At 39.4% G+C, this 19,957-nt stretch overlaps 1 protein-coding gene and 1 pseudogene across 1 annotated transcript; both read right to left on the reverse strand.

Moving 5' to 3' along the window:
• Nucleotides 1-6,334: 6,334 nt before the first annotated feature.
• Nucleotides 6,335-8,217, reverse strand: LOC113735964 (transcription factor MAMYB-like; annotated as a pseudogene).
• Nucleotides 8,218-14,457: 6,240 nt separating this feature from the next.
• Nucleotides 14,458-18,110, reverse strand: LOC113735103 (UMP-CMP kinase 3). Its single transcript, XM_072082768.1, has 6 exons — nt 18,008-18,110; nt 16,082-16,190; nt 15,691-15,847; nt 15,210-15,521; nt 15,052-15,123; nt 14,458-14,768 (listed from the first exon to the last, which is right to left on the reverse strand). Exons 3-4 carry the CDS (start codon nt 15,841-15,843, stop codon nt 15,426-15,428), a joined length of 249 nt encoding a protein of 82 aa, XP_071938869.1. The 5' UTR covers nt 15,844-15,847; nt 16,082-16,190; nt 18,008-18,110; the 3' UTR covers nt 14,458-14,768; nt 15,052-15,123; nt 15,210-15,425.
• Between the last annotated feature and the right edge of the window lie 1,847 nt (nt 18,111-19,957).

Genomic DNA, 19,957 nt, shown 5'->3' on the forward strand with positions numbered 1-19,957 from the left:
TACACTGTTTGCCAAATCAAAAGAGAAAACGCCCCAAAAGTACACTTAGGGTTTTAGTACATGAGCTATACAAAAGATATGTTCAACTAGCTCAGTTTGGCAGCCATTTGTCAAATCCAGACCAAAAGTGTTTATTTTCCTGTAAGGAAAACAAAAGGAACAGAAAGGGGTGAGTTTGCGCTCAATGAGATACCAAACAGATAGCATTAAAGTCATGGCATTTCACATTTAACAAATCAGATACACATGTCAGATGTAAAGCAAAGGAACCAATGATTCAAATCAGAAGGATACGGGTGGCTCTCAGGAGCCAAATTTCCAGCGCAGTACTTGATCCAAACCAGTTGACTCTCCGTCAACGTATATAGAACCAACACGTCCGTAGACCCCTCTTTACACCGAATTTCGTCCACCAAACACCCCTTTACCGGGCCCGCTCACCGTAACCGAACAGAAATGGTAATACTCGAGTATACCCGGAATCAAGGGTCTCAATACCCAAAGATCCCAAAACAGACTACCGTGGTTCGTTATCTAATCGTCCAGGCCCTTGCCGGCCCGACTCGAATAACTTCGCCACAGGATTTGAGCTCATAGGTCACAGAAAGGTCGTTGGACTCAAGCTTCCAAACGACGTCAGAACAGATACAGATCTAGATACAGATAACAGATACAGATACAGATACAGATAGCAGATTCAGATACGCGTTCAAAATGGGCATATGAACAGACCAGAGAACGAGTGTGATAAAGTACACTCTCGCCTCCATTTCATCAAAACAGTATTTGGCTTCAATAGTCATAAATCAAGTATTCAGATATTCAGATATTTCACATAACGGGTAGCAGGTAGTGGAACACTCACCGGCTCAACTTCAAAAGTTTTCACTTCAGATTGGCCTTAATCGCCAAGAAACCCTAAAATAATCAAAATAAACCAATTGAAGGTTTTACTTCCAGAATCGAGTAAACAGAATGCACATGTGAGGCTCGACTACTAGTCGTATGCCTCGCCAAATAATTACTAATGCAAGGGTGCAAAACATGATTTTCTTGGAAACGAAAAGGTAACATGAAGACTTAGGCGCAAACAACCCAAAAGCCTTTCATATCCACCAAAAGGCAAATCCAACTTAAAGGAACCAAACGGCCTAGAAAATCGGGCAGCACCTCCCCTAAAATTCTTACTTTTCCAGCCATTAAGGCTTCATTATTTCCTCAAATCAGTTCCAACATTTCACACAAAAGTCATCTCATTTCCCAAAAGCCGTTAACTAGGCTCAAAATAAAAGTTAACTAGGAAATGACCGGAATAAGAGTAAGCCTTAAAACATGTAAACAAATACAATGAGACTCGATAACTAATCATAAAGCCATGCCAATCACAACCCCAATAGGGTTTCATAAACAAATACAAACATTAAAGGAAACCAGAAATTTCGGAAATGCAATTAGCTTTGGCCTTGAAAAACGGTGTTTGACCTCTTTTTGCGGTAATGGCACCAAATGCCCTATGATTATCGGATGAAGGTGTAAGACCCACCATTTCGAAGCTAAAAGACAGGGCTACAACAATGTAGAAGACCACTCAGTCCAAATCCTAGCACAACTAGTTCAAATATGCAGAATACCACAACCTGAACCGTAATTGCAGGTTTACAAATCACACAAAACTGTAATTAGTCTATTTCAGTCTACACAAGTCCAAATGCATTGATTCCAAAGGCATATGATAGCTAAGAGATCCAGCTACATTTCATCAGAAGACACCAACAACAAAATCCAAACCAATTCCAGTCAAAATGGCCAATTACAAGTGCAGTTTTCGCATTCTGATCAACCCAGAACAGCAACAGTAAAATCGACATATCTCACTCTACACTAATCCAAATGACCTGAAATTTTGTAGGCACTTCAAACTCATCAATACCTACAACTTTTATGTTTTGAGCAAAGTCCAATTCGGCCTCTAACCCTATGATCCAAAACCGGACAGAATTAGGGGTTTAAGAACCCTAACTTTTCATAACTCAAACCAAACCCACAATTAGTTGCTATTATCACCAATTCACACCCACATGAGTCATTACCCCTCATTAACAACCATCATAGATGACCACAACATCTCATTCATATTAAACCAGAAAATTCCTCAAAAATATAAAAACTTCACCAAATCACTTCAAATCAAGAAATAATTCACATAATCCATCACTTTAGCTACTACTAAACATCACATAAGCATCATTAGGTGTAGTAAGATGTTCAACCATCACTTACCTAGGAAACAAGAGAAGAGGAGTTGTAGACCACCTTAGCTCTTCCAAAAACTTCACCAAACTCACCACTAACACAAAAAGGCAAGATTATATGGAGTAGAAACTAATTTATGTGATTGATTTTGGAAGATTGAGCTAGTTGGAAGCTTGAAATGTTGAAGAGTTTTCTTCCTACTTGCAAGAGAGAGGGCCGGCCATCAAAGGAAAGAAATGGTGAATTTTTAGTGATTTTTGAAGATATTTAACTCAAATGGGTCAAAAGTCAAAAAGGTGAATAGTAACTCTTAAGTCAAAACCAATGTAGTGGTGACACTTGTCACCTTCATAAATGCAATCTTATCTTTCTCTTTCCTCTCACATCAATCAAATCTCACTCTCTACTTATCTCTTAACACCCGATAAATTTTACACCGTATCCGAAACTTAACCTTATTGGCCGAATTTTTCTGAACTTTTCGCACTAGTGGGTCCCACGTCCAATATATATATTCTTAATTTTTCAAAAACTCTCCAATACTAGAAAAACCCTCTAAAAACTATAACTGCTCATAAAATCCACCAAGAAAATATTTCTAAACCAGAAAATGCAGAAAACATGCCATTAAGGGAACTAAAACCCTAGGAAAAAAAATATGAGGGAAATACGGGTTCTCACATCCCGCCTGTAGTATGTTCCAAATTTACTGAAAACATCTTATAGTATGTTCTTTTTTTTTTTTTAGTGTAAACAGGAGAACTTGAACCCAAGACCTCTTCCTTACACTCCCTCCCCCGTATCACCCAACCCAACCCAACCCTCCCCCTAGTATATTCAAAATTAAAAAAAAAATCTCATCCTGCTCATCCTATGCTAGTAATTAATTATGTATAATAGGGACATTCTTTTCTAGAGAAACTTTCAGCAGTAAGAGTGCAAGATATATATCACAATAACCATTGCATGTGATTGATATTTGACACTAAATGCCTAGCAATTTGTTTATTGTTTAAGGAGATATTTTTTATTCATATATACATTTCTCCAAGATTTTTTAAAGTTAAACAATGAGATAAATTTTCTTATTTTGCATGGAAAGAAGTATGTAGTTATAATGTGTAGAAAGTAAAGATAGAAATAAAAGTGAAAATATTTCAAAAGTTAAACAAACACCAGAAAAATGAAGTAAGAAAATATTTTCAATAAGCTAACCAAACACCTGAAAATGATGAAAGGGAAATGATTTTCATGGAAAATTACTTCCACGGAAAATTTTTTCCCAAGGAAAACATTTTACTTCCAACCAAACAGACCCTAAAAGAAGCACATTCTCAGTGGGTCTCTATTATTCTCATCAATGGCATTGCTGGTAACTAGTGCCGGAGTAATCTTGCCTTTTTTTTTTTTTGGATGGTTAAGAATAATATTGCTTATGATATTTGATATGCATCTTCACTTTGACCAGAAACTTGGCAAGTTAATTCAGAAATAAAACTATTCCAGTTCAATTTTCTGTGTCGCCCCACAATAAAGGAGAAACTAATTATTATGGGCTGTGAACGCCTTTTGAAACTTTTTCATAGTCCAGTCAGACTCAAGAAGATTGATAGTGGGGCGAAGCTATTTTGTTTGGTCCCAGCTAAAGAGTTTTGTAAGTTTGTCCATGCTCAGAGGAATTCGATCTAACACTTTTATCTGTTTTGGTACACTCCAATAGATGAGTATTGTTCCTCTATGAAGTTCATTTCTGCCTTTCTTCATTCATGTATTTTTGTTGTTTTTCACTAGAAAAAGATAAAACAAATGGAGGGTTGTTACAATCTGGAGGAGTATATATAGCACAAGTACCATAATCTGAGCAATCTTTTTTTTTTTTTTTTTTTCAATACTGTAGAATGTGCATCAACAAAATTGAGATGAATGTTGGAACCAAGTCTTCCTTTCTATGTTGTACTACAAAAGTACAAGGAAACAGATTCAGTAGCAGGTTGTTTGTCTTTTGTGTCTTTTCAGCCTTGTTATTTCGTCTTACAACAATTGCCGCAAGACAAGTTTGCAATGAATCGGGCTAACCAAAAAAATATATTTTGGAATTAAAGGGAGAGAATCTACTTCATAGAAAGCAAGAATTTTTCTTCTTGCAGAAAATCAGGCTAATTGTGTGTTATTAATAACCCCTCCAGTAAATGTTAGCCAAGAATTATTCATGATTTACCTTCTTCCTGCAATAATTTATTCCGTAGGGTGGATAGAATCAACTTGAAATGTTATATTCTTTCCTCAATACTGCAAATGAGTATCATTTAAGGTTGAAGCACCACTTTTGGTGTCAATTACCCCTATGGGAAATAATAAGATAAACAAAGATGGCTTCATTCTTCGTATCCTGAATATTCTTGCTTCAACTCTTCTGCTATCCTCTTTGACAGCTTTCGAAGGAAAGAATATACTTTCTCAATTAATCTCTGTTATTCTGTATCAGCGTGACATTGCTTATACCTGGTGCCAAGTATTGTTGCTTATGATATTTCATATGCATAAATTTTCATTTTCACCAGATAGAATATTGTAAGTGAGAACTAACGGGATTTGAAGCAACTTAATTCAAAAAATAAAACTAATCCGTGCTTCAAAAAATCCAGTTCAATTTCTGTGTTGCCCCAAAATAAAGAAGAAAATAATCATGGACTGTTGAAACAATTATGGTTTGTAACTCGAGGAAAGAAGCCCTCTTAATTCTAATGGAACTTTAACAAGTAACACCCATTATCAGGATTTAAATAATCAAGTTAAAACGACCAGGCATGCCGAATTTTTCCAGATGCAAGGATTTTCATTGGTAACCCCCTGGCAATAGTATCACCCATATCTAGATATTCTAAATTCTGAAGCTCTCAAATGCATCTGTGATTGTTCATTCTCCTTCATTTGGGATTTCTTTAAATTCGCACCTCCAAAATGCAAAACCTTGATTAACTTTCCTGATAAGAGAACAGATTTTGGATAGTGACTCCATGGACCAATACCCATACATGTTTGTATACAGTGTGTTTTCACTAAGAGCGCGCCCTATTTCAGTTATAGTTTCTTCAGGGCCGCTTAAAGTTTTGTATCAGCTTGCTGATCTTGATAAAATTTTCTCGGTATATAAGGAAAACTTAACAATCCAAACCAGTAATTTTATGAACTGTTCTAGAGAGATCAAGTTGAAAATCCATTTGGTATTTCTATAAATTCACACCTCCAAAATCATAACACTAATCAAGAGAACAGATAAGGAGGCTTTTTAACTAGTGACTCCATGATCCAAACCTTTATGTGTTTGTGTCTAAAGTTTTCTCCAGCAACATGCTCTATTTCAGTAAAAGTTTTTTAACTGCCACTTAAAGATTCATACCAACTTGCTGATCTTGAAAACTATTTCTTGGTATACAAGAACTTAACAATCCAAACCAGTGATCTCAAGGTATTTACTGGTAATTTCTCCAATTCATTTGTTGAGTGAAAGATGCTTATTGGCACTCTATCTGACTCAATAACAAATGGTTCTTACACCAACACAACACTGGCAATTAACTCAACAAGAGTCACTAAAAGTTATGCATATCATCTTACTCTATAAAATGTATTTTCCATATGAAAATCATTCCTGAATACAGACATCCACTAACTCCATCTGACGCATTAGTTATTGGCTCCTTGCACTACAACTGACACTCACAACTAAGACTAAGCTTACAAGGTCTCTTGATATCTGAAAGAGTCCAGTTACAGTTCAATGTAGTTTCATATCAAAATTATTCTTCAGAAAAACCCCATTCAAAATACTATCTAGCAGAATTTTAAAGCTTCATCTAAATGCTTTCTATGATATTGCATGTAACTGTTTAAGGGAGTATATTGACTGTATCTTAGTATCTAATATCTAACAGCATCTTGTGTCATTGCTTCATTTATTGGTGCTTCTAGCTTCCAGTTACATTGATTCACATTATGTGCATCCATACTATCACTTAGCTTGTACCTTCCAGGAATTATATCCACAGAAAAAAAAAAACAGAAATTTAAGAAAAGTATATAAACAGTTTCCACACGGATTAAGTATATTCACAACAATTTATGCATTCTGCAACGGACACAATTAAGTAGTTTTAGCACACTTAAAATTGAGTAAGATCAGCACTCATACAAACCATCCCATAGTTCACCTTCTTCTTCTTTTTTTTTTTTGTTTTTACCCATCCCTTCACCCTTCCCACCTCTAATTGTCATGCCCAAAATTTGAACCCTAAACCTCTCAGTGGGAAGTATTATAAGAGCCCTCCCCTGCCCCAGTGTTTCGTTCATTTCATCCTTCAATCTGCACAATAATGCCCTGAGCTTATTGCATGATGCATTTACATTTTATAGCAAGACACTAGGTCATATCCCCAGAATTACTATGTCGCATGCCAGTTTGAAAAGCTCCCACGAAATGGCCACAGGATCATTTCCTAGAGGAATATCACAACTTCAGCATCGAACATTGAACCCATCATTGGACAGACCACATGAACAGTCGACAAAGACCTCTTAACAACTCAAACAAATAAGTTGCAAGACAGACACTAAGATCATTTGTGAACAGTAAAATGTAACTTAATTGATAACACATTGATTCATACAAATAACAAGATTCCAATGAATATCCAAAAATTAATAACTTATCAACACTCTCGTCTACGATAAAACGTATTGGTTACAGGTTTCTAGAATGGACTCAAATCCAGCGTTGAAAGAGTATTCATCAATCTCTATCCTTAAAATTTTTAAAGTGTATCACTCTGTAATACAAAATTTTTACCTTCTCAAGGCAGTCAGAATTCGATTGCCACTCTCTCATTTAAGCCTCACTAGAACCAGCCTTAGAACTCCTGAAATCCTTCTTCAATTCTGCCACTCTTTTCATACAAGCCGGCTTCGTTTTCCCCGGCACTGCAGCTGCAATCTTCTCCCACCTCATTGCTACATCCTTAGGAAAGGCTTTTAGAGCATTAAGCAATGCTAAATCCTCCCCAGCACTCCATCCACTACTGTCTCCCTTCGCTTCAACGCTCTGCAATCCTCCAACATGACTCTCATTTTCCCCCTCGATTCGCCTATCCACCGGCTTCCTATCCTTCAAAAATTTCTTATAACTATCCTCGTCACTCACTTTTTTTTCCCCCATTTCCTTTTATCTCTTTATCACACTCTCTACGCTATGCCTGCCCTTAAAACCCTCAGTTACCGCCTCCCAACGTCCTGGCTTCCCAACCGGATAATTCCCCATCAACTTCTTCAACAACTCATCATCCCCCGCATCCCACTGCACCTCCTCATTCACAACCTTCCCCCCGCTCTTCTCAAATTTTGCAACCGACCCATTTCCATTCACCGATAACCCATTTTGTTCCACCGCTTCCCAGCCGTAATCCGGCCTGGTCGACCCGGATCCATTTCCTGACCCGTCTTGTTTCCTTGTAGATTTTACTGGCCTTTTACCGCTTCTTTTGCTAACCTCATCAGATATTTCGGTTTCCTTCGTGGGTTCCGGTAGGGGCGGGCCAAGGCCGACCCGGATGTCGCCGGCCGTGAGGAAGAGGGGAGCAAATGGGCCGACGAGGAGGGAAACAGAGAACCATGTGAAGAGGGATTGGAAGGGATCTGAGGTGAAGTAGAGGAATGACAGAGCGAGGAGGAGTGCAGAGAGAGTGAGAGAAATGAGGAGAGTGGGTTTACGGAGAGATGGGGGATCTTGGGTCGATTGGGCGGGTTCGGGTGTAGGCTTCGATTGGAGGACGAATCTGGGTCGGGCGTTGTAATGACCCTAGATATTTTAAATACCTTTAGCAGAAATGTATCTGCTGCGTTTTCTATTTTAGGAAGTTAGTTAGTAATTCAAAAGTTAGTTACTCTGTTACTCATCAAAAAGGCATGCATGCATGTACGCTCATTCTGTTAAGGGGGCGGTTAGAACACAGAAGGATCTAGAGGAAGAATCTTGTATAAATAAGCCTAAAAGGGGACGGAAAGGTTATGCAATGAGATACAACAAATTCAGTTCCTTCTTTCCTTCATTATCCCTTCCCTCTCACGTATCTTTCCTTCCCTATTTCCTCTGTTCTCTTTCTTTTTCATCTACCCCCTTAGCTACTCTGATTATAATCAGTGGTACCATTACAAGTGGTATCAGAGCTTCCGGTCCTTGGACTAGGAAGCTGAAATCACTATAATCCAATGGCAGATGGAACTCGAATGAAAACTATGGAAGAACAACTACGCAGGCAAGATAGCAGACTCCAAGGAATTCTGGAATCCCTAGCAGCAGACAAACAAATTATGGAAGATAGGTTGGATGCAGTAAGCGGGGAGCTGAGCAATAAATTAGATGCGTTCATGGTGGCCATTTCTCAGCAGCTTTCCAGTGTGAACCGAGGGAATTCTGAGAAGGGATTATTGAGCTCTCCAGAGGGAAGTCACTCCAGGAACTCTGACATGGGGACTCGAGAGCAAGGAGAGAAAACTGTCAGGAGCACCTTCCATGCTAGCACACCTAAATTAGAAATTCCAGCGTTCAGGGGAGACAATCCCCGGGAATGGATCAGGAAACTTCGGAGGTATTTCCAGCTTCTACACATTCCTTTGGAGCAGTGGATGGAGCTAACGGAATTCCATTTAGAAGGGAAAGCAGAGGTGTGGTATCAAGGATTCAAATCTACTAGAGGTAACAAGGTGGATTGGATGGAGTTTTCGGGAGAATTGTGCAAGCGTTTTGGAGCATTGGGACAAATGGATCCAGTGGAGGAATTCAATAAATTGCAGCTTTCCACCACAGTCTTAGCCTACCAGGAAAAATTTGAGGAGCTACTCTCTGAGGTAATGAGTCGAGCACCTCTCCTCCCAGAAAATTATTACATTTCATGTTTTTTGAGTGGACTACCAGATGAGTTACGGTCAATGGTGAAGACTCACGACCCTAAGACTCTATCCAAAGCATTCGAGCTGGCCAGATTGCAAGAGAATGCCTTTGAAGCTTACCACAAGAAGCACAAACCTCCCCAAAAATCTGGTTTCGCAGGGAATACTACACAGACTGCTGCTCAATATACCGCGCCTCATACCAAGCCTGTTATTGCCAATGCTGTCAAGAAACAGAATCCTCAAAGCTTCAGAAAAATCACACCCGCAGAGCTGCAGTACAGGAGGGAGCACCATCTTTGCTTTAGGTGCGGGGAGAAGTTTGGTCCAGGACACCAATGTAAGCAGAAGGAAATCCATCTGCTGGTGGCAATAGACGACAGTCCTGATGATCTGGTGGAAGGGGAGATGATCGAGTACAAGGGAGCACAATCAACCAAGGGTATAGAAATGGAGATACATGCGTTAACAGGGAAAATGACTTACAACACCATCAAGCTGCAAGGGAGTTTCAAACGGACACCACTATCAATTCTGGTTGATGGAGGAAGCACTCATAGCTTTGTCAAAAACTCTGTGGCACGACTCTACCCAGAGCTGGTCCAGTCTATCAAGCCTTTCAGAGTCAGGGTGGCAAATGGGGAGTATTTGACCTGCGACAAGATGATCCCAAACATGAGCTGGACAATGCAAGGTAAACAGTTCACTCATGATATGTTTGTCATTAACTTGGAGCCGTATGATGTGATCATAGGGGTAGACTGGATGGCGGCACACAGCCCCATCACATTCGACTTCAAGCAGCTGAACATGTCCTTTGATGAGAAAGGGGAGAGGATTCTTCTGCATGGAGAATCCAAGGAGACTGTTCTCAAACTCCCTGGTGATAAGGCTGAGAAGGAGGGATGGAGTACCAGAATTTGGAAGCATGCATGCGGACTGCAAATGAAGGAGACTCAGGTAAACACTGTCACTCAGCTGGACACTGATTTTCAACAGTCCTTAGGTGCTCTGCTTAAAGACTACAAAGATGTATTTGGTGAACCACGGTCCCTTCCCCCTTCCAGAAACTGTGACCATCAAATTCCCCTAGTACCTAATGTCAAACCTTTCAAGATAGCACCATATAGGTACCCTCACAACCAAAAAAATGAAATAGAAAGGCAGGTGAAGGACATGCTTAGTAGTGGAATTATCCAGCTTAGCCATAGTCCGTTCGCCTCTCCAGTTCTATTAGTAAAAAAAAAAGATGGAACTTGGAGATTTTGTGTTGACTACAGACAACTAAATGACCTGACTATCAAGGATAAATTCCCAATACCTATCATTGATGATTTACTTGATGAACTGTATGGAGCCAAGCTCTTTTCTAAAATAGATCTAAGAGCTGGATACCATCAGGTCAGGATGATCATTGCTGACATTCCAAAAACAGCTTTCAAAACTCACCTTGGATTGTATGAGTTCACTGTTATGCCCTTTGGTCTTACTAATGCACCCGCAACCTTTCAAAGCCTGATGAACCATGTCTTTGAACCTTACCTGAGGAAGTTTGTGTTAGTATTCTTTGATGACATCCTTGTATACAGTCCAGACCCAGACACTCATCTTTTGCACCTCAAAACTGTCCTAGAAACACTCCAAGCTCATTCTCTTTTTGCCAAGCTTTCCAAATGCGTCTTTGGACAGTCACAAGTAGAGTATTTGGGACATGTTATCAGTGGAGATGGAGTGCAGGCAGATTCTTCAAAAGTCAAGAGCATGATGGATTGGCCTGCCCCTACGTCAGTGAAAGCATTAAGAGGTTTTTTGGGACTGACGGGGTACTACAGGAGGTTTGTGAGGGGATATGGACTTGTTGCCAAGCCACTTACTGAACTCTTGAAGAAGGAAAACTTCCATTGGAATGAGCAGGCTGAGCTAGCTTTTCAAAAACTGAAGCAGCTAATGAGCAGTACACCAGTCCTAACTCTTCCTAATTTCTCTTTACCTTTTATCCTAGAAACCGATGCTAGTCATAAGGCTATTGGTGCAGTCCTAATGCAGCAGGGAAGGCCTATTGCCTATCTCAGTCAAGCTCTGGGACTTAAGAACCTGGGACTATCCATATACGAGAAGGAGTTGCTGTCCCTTATTACAGCTGTTTCCAAGTGGAGACATTACCTGCTGGGCAACCATTTCATCATAAAGACAGATCACCAGAGCTTAAAGTACCTACTAGAGCAGAAGATAACCACTCCCCTGCAGCAAAAGTGGCTTACTAAGTTGCTAGGACTGGACTATGAAATACAGTACAAGAGAGGTAAGGAAAATCTTGTGGCTGATGCACTGTCCAGGAGAGGCTATGAAGAAGATAGCTCTACACACAGTCTCTCAGTCATGAAACCTGCGTGGCTAGCTGAGGTTCTGGAAAGCTACCGAGAGGATAGTGCAGTGATTAAGCTAATCGAAGCCTTGACAATTACACCTAACTCTCTTCCAAATTACTCTTTTGATAGGGGATTACTCAGGTATAAAGGCAGGATTTACATTGGAGCGTCAGGGAGCTTGCGACAGAAGCTGATAACTTGCTTTCATGACTCGCACCTTGGAGGACACTCAGGCAATCTGGGAACCTATCAGAGGTTGAAGAGACCATTCTTCTGGCCAGGAATGAAGAGAGAGGTAGAAGGTTGGGTGCAGCAATGTGATGTCTGTAAGAGGAGCAAGGTAGAAAATTGCAAAACACCAGGCCTACTGCAACCACTTCCTGTCCCTGAGCAAGCATGGCAGCACATTGCAATGGACTTCATTGAAGGATTACCTAAATCTCAAGGATATGAAGGAATACTAGTGGTCATTGATAGGTTTACCAAATACTGCCACCTCTTAGCACTACCCTCCAAGTATACAGCACAATCAGTAGCTAGCATGTACTTTGATAACATCTACAAGTTGCACGGATTACCCCTGAGCATTGTATCAGACAGGGATAGGCTGTTTACTAGCATGTTTTGGCAGGAATTGTTTGGGAAGCTGGGTACTGAGCTGCACTACTCCACTGCATACCACCCTCAGACAGATGGGCAGACAGAAAGGCTGAACAGGTGCGTTGAGACATACTTGAGGTGTCTTTGTTTCCAACAACCTCACAAATGGAAGTTCTTACTAGCAGCTGCCGAATGGTGGTACAATACCAACCATCACACAGCCTTGAAAATGACTCCTTTTCAGGCTCTGTATGGTTATCCACCCTCTCAATTAGGCCTAGATACCTTAGAGACCCCAGTAGCCGCTGTGGAACAGTGGTTGGGGGATAGGAGGAAGTGGAATGAATTGCTGAGGGGAAATCTAATCAAGGCTCAAAATCGAATGAAGCAGTTTGCTGACAAGGACAGAATTGAAAGGAGTTTCCAGGTAGGTGACTGGGTATACTTGAAATTGCAGCCTTACAGGCAAACTTCAGTAGCAATCAGGAAGAATCTGAAGTTATCTTCCAAGTACTATGGGCCGTATAAGATCCTTCAAAAGGTTGGAAATGCAGCCTATAAGCTAGAGTTACCTGCTGGTTCTTTGATACATCCTACCTTCCATGTTTCCTTGCTCAAACCATCTGCAACAAATCGTGTTGTGACTCAGGAGTTACCCTTGACTACTGCTGAGGGGCAGATTAAAATTGCCCCGGAAAGTGTACTTGATACTCGTGAAATCATAAGGAGAAAACAGAAGATGACTCAAGTGTTGATCAAGTGGGTGAACTTAGGCACGGAAGACTCAACTTGGGAGGATGTCACAGTAATACAATCACAGTTCCCAAATTTCCAGCTCAATCCTAGTGACTAGGATTCTTAAGGGGAAGGTGTTGTAATGACCCTAGATATTTTAAATACCTTTAGCAGAAATGTATCTGCTGCGTTTTCTATTTTAGGAAGTTAGTTAGTAATTCAAAAGTTAGTTACTCTGTTACTCATCAAAAAGGCATGCATGCATGTACGCTCATTCTGTTAAGGGGGCGGTTAGAACACAGAAGGATCTAGAGGAAGAATCTTGTATAAATAAGCCTAAAAGGGGACGGAAAGGTTATGCAATGAGATACAACAAATTCAGTTCCTTCTTTCCTTCATTATCCCTTCCCTCTCACGTATCTTTCCTTCCCTATTTCCTCTGTTCTCTTTCTTTTTCATCTACCCCCTTAGCTACTCTGATTATAATCAGTGGTACCATTACAGGCATCTTCGTCTAAGAACTCCATGGTCAAATCTCAAAGCCGAGAAACCGTCTCCTCCAACCACAGAAAACGTGGAAGCTCTGAAAGAGATCTACCTCACTTTACCGTTTGCATAAGTTGATCGAAGGGAACGCTTTCGCATCTTTGGACAAAGAGGAAAGCGGTCTCTGCTTCTCACGTCTTTCCCTTATGTGGTCTCTCCTTTTTCACTTATTCCACTTTAATTTTGCAAGTGACCAGCATTTTTTCTTGTCTTTTTTTTTTTGGATGCGGTAACCACTAACCAGCTTTGTAATATGTCATCTAATGCATGTTTGTTACTTAATACTTCTATTTAATTTTTAAAAAAAAATAGTGAATTTAAAATTTTGAAAATATTGCATTAAAAAATTCAACCTTAAACTTGAAGAACAAATCATAACTTGTGTCCTAATATTCGTCATATTTGAATAAATGATTTAATTCTCACTTTTTCACTACGTGGCCTTCTATTCATGTAGGATGATGATGCATTAAAAATCAAGTAGATTATTTGGGATAATTTTTTGTAAAAAAATATTATAGTACTGTTTTGACTTTTGATACAATGTATGTAAGATAAAAATGTGATTAAAAAATGTGTTGATGATGCAAGTAAAAAAATTTTGACAAATAAATGCTGTCTTTACAAACTACAAAACATTCTAAACCTTTTGAATGAAGGATGAAGTCATGTAAAAAAGAGAATGTGAAAATTTGTTATTCTCTTCATAACTCGCTAAAATAGAGCAAGGACTAAAATTGAAACTCAATAGACAGTAAACTAAAAAACTGTATGTCACAAATATGCCATGATATATAAGAAAAGAAAGTGTTGGTTTACTGTTGAAATGCTGCTTATCATGTCAATACCTGCAAATGTTCAGTAGCCTTTATGAACAGGCCTGCCAAGCTAACTTCAAAATTTCTGATCCTTGTATCAGTTGAAAAACATAATATTGAACTTAGAATTTCATAACCAACAGATCATGGATTCTTCATACATCCACAATATACATACTTTCAAAAACTTAATATGGCACCCACAATCCACAGTTGTGAAAATTTCAGCAAGTTTTGTACATTTTCAGTCCTTTACTCCCATTCCACTTTTAAGTAGCCATCCAAGAGTGACAATACATGAAACATGTAATTAAGCAAAATTAACCAATGCTAACATTCTCTTTTCGCAAAAATAAGAAACAGCATCTTGTTTTTGTACTTATTTTGGGAGAAGAAGGGATGAATGTTCCATCTGAGAGAATGCCTACGTAAATCAGAGACTACTACCCAAATGCATGTAGTATCAAACCAGTAAAAGCTATTTATTCCCTGAGCTTCAGGCACCCTGCAAGGCACAACATGGTCTGCATCAGCTGAGTAGGATAACAGATAAGATGTGGCATTAAAAACTTTTAAGAGCATGACTAGTTCAGTCAACTCATAATTTTCAAGGCAAGTAAAACTATAGTTGTACAATCCAATGCAGAGTTCTCTTTACTTTGTTTTCAGGGGAAATAGAAAAGAAAAAGCCAAATCAACCTTGTAACAGGTAAAAGATTGTATATTTCCAATGTCATAGTCATTTAATCACCAATTTCACTTCAATAAATTCCATATCTAGTTTTTACCTGTTCATTTGCTGAGGAGAAAATGGTTTTGACTGATCCAAAAACATCTTCAACAGGCCTTGCAGCATCCACCTGCCAATTGAGAACTTGGTTGTTGCTGCTGCAGGAACCAAAACAGTCATTTGTTCATAAACTCATGAAGATGAAAGATTGCTTACCTTCCGTACCTTCCCCTTTGAAGCATAATAATTAACCAGAGGCAGAGTGGACTCTTGAAAAACTCGAAAGCGTTTCTTTATTGTTTCAATGTTATCATCTTCTCTTCCCCAGGATTTTGGGTGCAAGTCAAATAAGATCCTTTCTTTGTCCACAATAAGGAAGAAACCTACATTTGTAAAAGCACTAAACAGAAACCATGAGCATGTCAACTTGGCTTACACAAACTTAACCTGGTTTCTGGATAGAAGGCGCTTTGTCATCTCCTCTTCTGGACAATCAAGAAACAGTATGAAATCTGGTTCAATCTTTGTCTACAGAAAAGAAGAGTTGAATTTTAAGTCAATCTTTTAAGTGTGGCTTTGACAAAGTGATGGTTTTGTCAGAAGCCCAGTACACTGGGATTAGGTGAATACAAGTTTAAATTGGAAGGAGGATGCATTGTGTTCAAAACTCAAACTTTCAGTTGAAAAACATACATACAAGTTTCTCAAACGTTCTAACATTCTCTTCATCTCTGGGGAAGCCATCAAGAAGAAATTTGTCATTGTCAGTTTCTTGCATAGCTTTTTGAATAAGCCTAATCGTTATATCAGATGGAATGAGTTTTCCCTCATTCATCATGTTCTGGATCATGGTGCTGCAGAATCATTAAGGACATGACAGTATGAAGCAGAGAGTAAGAACTATTCCAACCATAACCATAATCTCACAAAAATTCTACATCAGATCCATTTCAACTACATAATATCATGCCAATGTTGTATAGTCAATACCATGGAATCAAACATTGTTCAACTGATACTTCGTGCTCAATATTCTGAGAAATAAAATTGTAAGACCAATAAATGAAGGGAAAAGCAAGAGTACATACCCATGCTCTGAGCCAGCTTTGATTTCTTTCCTGAGAAGATCACCGGAACTAAGGTGGCTATAACCAAATTGTTCAACAATTTTGGCACACTGAGTCCCTTTTCCACTTCCTGGACCACTTGTTAGATGCATAATCCAAAGCCATCCCACCGTAAGAAAGAATAAAAGATGTGATACAAGTATACTGAGAAAGGTCACAGATTGACAATTACAAGGTCAGAAACACTAAAATTATTGATCAAGAGGAAAACCATATTCATGTGAGTTTGTCAGGGTTATTGCAAAGGAAAATTGAAGAGAAAAGGCAAAAGAAACTCGGATGCTGACACATAGGTGGCTGTGTATGGTTACTGAATTTGGCAACCAAATATCTAAAAACAAAAACAGGTCTTTAATTAACAACTTCAGGTGCCATGACAATGAAACACAGCCAATCAAGGAATGAAAAAAAATACTTTCTTTTCTGCCAAATAGAGGATTCAGAAAAGGACGGAGCAACTAAAACTCGTTCACTCAACTAAGCCAAAGGAACTAAAAGCACTATGAAGCCATTCTCTGAAATAAATGAAATTGGTGCAGCGCAGATTACTAGCTCCTTTTATTATTCACTTCTCTTGCTAATATAAGATATAAAAGCCTTGCAGGTGTTCCTTCCAGTCACAAGCAGCAAATTTGGTTCCATATGGTCCACACAACTAGAAAGGCAGACTTGATGAGACAATTTTCCAAGATGATTTTGAAATTATTTGGCAGTTTATCTGTTTGATTGAAATCTGTGTCAACATGTCTTTTGCTCAACTTTCTCGAGTTTCTTGGACTTGTGTCCTCTGTTATCTGGAGGAAAGATAATAAGTAGAGATCCACCTTCAAGATTTGTTGAAAAAGCTGTGTACAATTCATGAGTTTAATTAATCAGAACAGAAGTAGTCTATTTTGACTGAAGAATTGGATCAGAAGACACTTCCTGTGGATTTAAATATAACTAAGTGGAATATGACCGTTTAAAGGCTCATAGAGGTTAGGAACAGGAGCAGAGAATCAACCCCAAATGCTCACCCAAGACAAAAACAACTTTGACCTTCTTCTGTTTTGGCAACCTTCCATCATGCTCCTCCTCTATTATGAAATCCTTTCATTGATCAGACTGAATATGATCCCTGCTGATTCTAGCTATATAAACTAAACATTAGCAAGCAAAAACATATCTACTGAGGCAATTCATCAAGTTAAAGCTCTGCACAAGTCCAGTAGTGCTTACCTTTCAATCCAATCACCCATTACCTAGATGTTGTGTGGAGATAGTATTCAGATGGAGCAAATCAAACATGTAATTGCCCAGAATTAAGAACATAATTCTTTAGCTGGCTCCTTAAACTGCCTATAAATTTAACCTCGAAAATCATGTCTAGAACAGATCAATACTTAAAAACTGTGATAGAGAACTAGGCTCCCAGAGATATCATACGCAACTTTTTAAATCACCAGGCCCTAGGCTTGCTCACTTCAAAATCATGGGCAAACAAAAAGCAGTATATGTCTACCTCGTTGGCAAAACCCACAATAGATTTTAGGAGAGCACAACAATTTCCCATTGAGGTAAGCTCCTCCAAAGTCAAAAACAAAATTTAACCCAAATATCCTTCTGAAACATATTTATTTTACCAAATATGCAATTGCGGGTACTGAAAATTAACAAACAAAATCCAAACCACCCTTTAATCAAAGCTAAAACAATCATGTAGCACTAGGAGGATGATCAGCTAAAACTAGACGTCACTTTCAGATGCCTTGCGAACAAGAAACAAGAACGTACCATTCCAAATTAAAGCACTGATTTCATGCAGTCAAACAGTCTAAGCCGCATAGAAAATTCTAGTGATTAAGATCAGAAAAAACATATATTTAAATGGGGAGAAGAGAATGGTACCTGGTACCGTTGTGGTAGTTGCTGGAAGTTTGCAAGAGAGCAGTATTTGGTAAGCTACTGAAATGGAATAAGTTATTCTATGCGTTAAAACTACGATGCTCTGTCTTTTTGGAAGGTTGATACAATTTTAAATACTACTAATCAACTTTTGTACCATTTTAATTTTACTCGACGAAAAGAATAATTAGTGCCACAAGAAACTTCGCATTGTGAATTTCGCATTTGGGAAAATGGCCAATTTACTCCCTAAACTTTTTTTTACTATCAATTTAGTCCCCACTTAATTTTTTTGACCAATTTAATCTTTATACTTATTTATCGGTTCCAATTGAGGAACATCGCAGCGGCGCCACCTTATAATTTCGATGAAACTTCTAATTAAGCAATTAAACAGGGGCATTTCGGGTACTTCACTGATGGGCAGTAAAATAAGAAATAAAATAGAAGGAAAAACATAAAACCAGTGAGAAAAACCGAACTGGTGTGTTTGGAGCCGTGAATGTGGCACATAACATGCTGGGAGGGACTATTCCGTCGTACATAGGCCGCCGGTTAATGTACCTTAAAGAGAAAACAAAGTCCTTTAAGAAGTAATGGGCTGCTTGAATTCTTTCAGGAGATTGCCTGACATTGTTGAATGTACGGAGTGCTTCCTCTTCAAAATTTCTTTATTTGCTGGTTTTGCGGCTTTTGCCTTCTGTGCGCGTAAAACAATGCTCTGTAATTGATGCACAAATGGGGTACAGACTTTAGGTTGCCAAGAGTACTGGCAACTATAAACACAGACCAAAAATAACTTTCCAATGGTGAACGTCCGACGAGTTTTGGCCTACCAACATTCGACAACCGCCAGAATTGTTAGCCAGCTAGGCCAACGCAGCGCCCTGCTACTCAGTGTAAGGCATTCTTGTCTAAGAAATTCACTGCAGTGCATTCAAGTGTCATCCATTTATTCCGACCTTGTCCCCTCCACCACCTTCATCTCCAGTGTCGGTGCCCTTATCGCCTCCTCGCCCTCATTTTTCCTCTCCTCCACCGCCAGTTTATACACCCCCATCACCTTTACCACCGCCACCGCCACCTGTTTACTCTCCTTCTCCACCGCTTTCTCTGCCACTGCCGGTTTATTCTCTGCCACTTCCTCCTCCCTTACCCCCTCCACCTTCTTCTCCTCTTTCCTCACTGTCTCTACCTTCTCCTCTTCCGCCACCACCTCCTCCATCTTCTCCTCCACCTTCTCCCCCTCCTCCATCTCATCCACCGCCATCTCCAGCTCCTTCTCCAGCTATCTCATCACCTCTACCTTTCCCTCCATCTCCTTCGCCGACTCCGCCATACTGTGTGTGCTTACCGCTACCTTTACAACCAAATTCTCCACCACCTCCTCTATTCTCTCCACCACCTATCCCGTAATATTATAATTCACCACCTCCTCCGCCACCAAATTCATCCCCACCTCCACCACCAGTGTACATTTACTCATCACCGCCCCCCACCACTTGTACACTCGCTACCTCCACCGCCAGTTGTGCACTCCCCGCCTCCACCTCAATCACCTTCACCACTACATTGTATAGAACCCGTCCACCACCATCACTACCGCCTTGTATAGAACCCCCCGATCACCACCCCTTGATTAAATCTCTTTGATTTGTTATGTTAATAGGTTAATGAAGTTCGGTGGGTTTTTCTTGCTATAAAAATGTGTTGGTAAATTTTTTCCTTCTATTTTACTTCTTATTTTATTGTCCATCAGTGAAGTACCCGAAATACCCCTGTTTAATTGCTCAATTAGAAGTTTCATCGAAATTATAAGGTGGCGCCGCCGCGATGTTCCTTAATTGGAATCGATGAATAAGTATAGGGATTAAATTGGCCAAAAAAATTAAATGAGGACTAAATTGACAGTAAAAAAAAATTTAGAGACTAAATTGACCATTTTCCCTTTCG

Source organism: Coffea arabica, chromosome 3c, assembly GCF_036785885.1.
Source record: "Coffea arabica cultivar ET-39 chromosome 3c, Coffea Arabica ET-39 HiFi, whole genome shotgun sequence".
NCBI lineage: Eukaryota > Viridiplantae > Streptophyta > Magnoliopsida > Gentianales > Rubiaceae > Coffea > Coffea arabica.

Coding starts and splice junctions, on each gene's coding strand:
- LOC113735103 (XM_072082768.1), bottom strand. CDS start 15,843: ATGATCCAGAACATGATGAATGAGGGAAAACTCATTCCATCTGATATA. Junction 15,522..15,690: donor TTAGAACGTTTGAGAAACTT/GTATGTATGTTT, acceptor TCTTTTCTGTAG/ACAAAGATTGAACCAGATTT.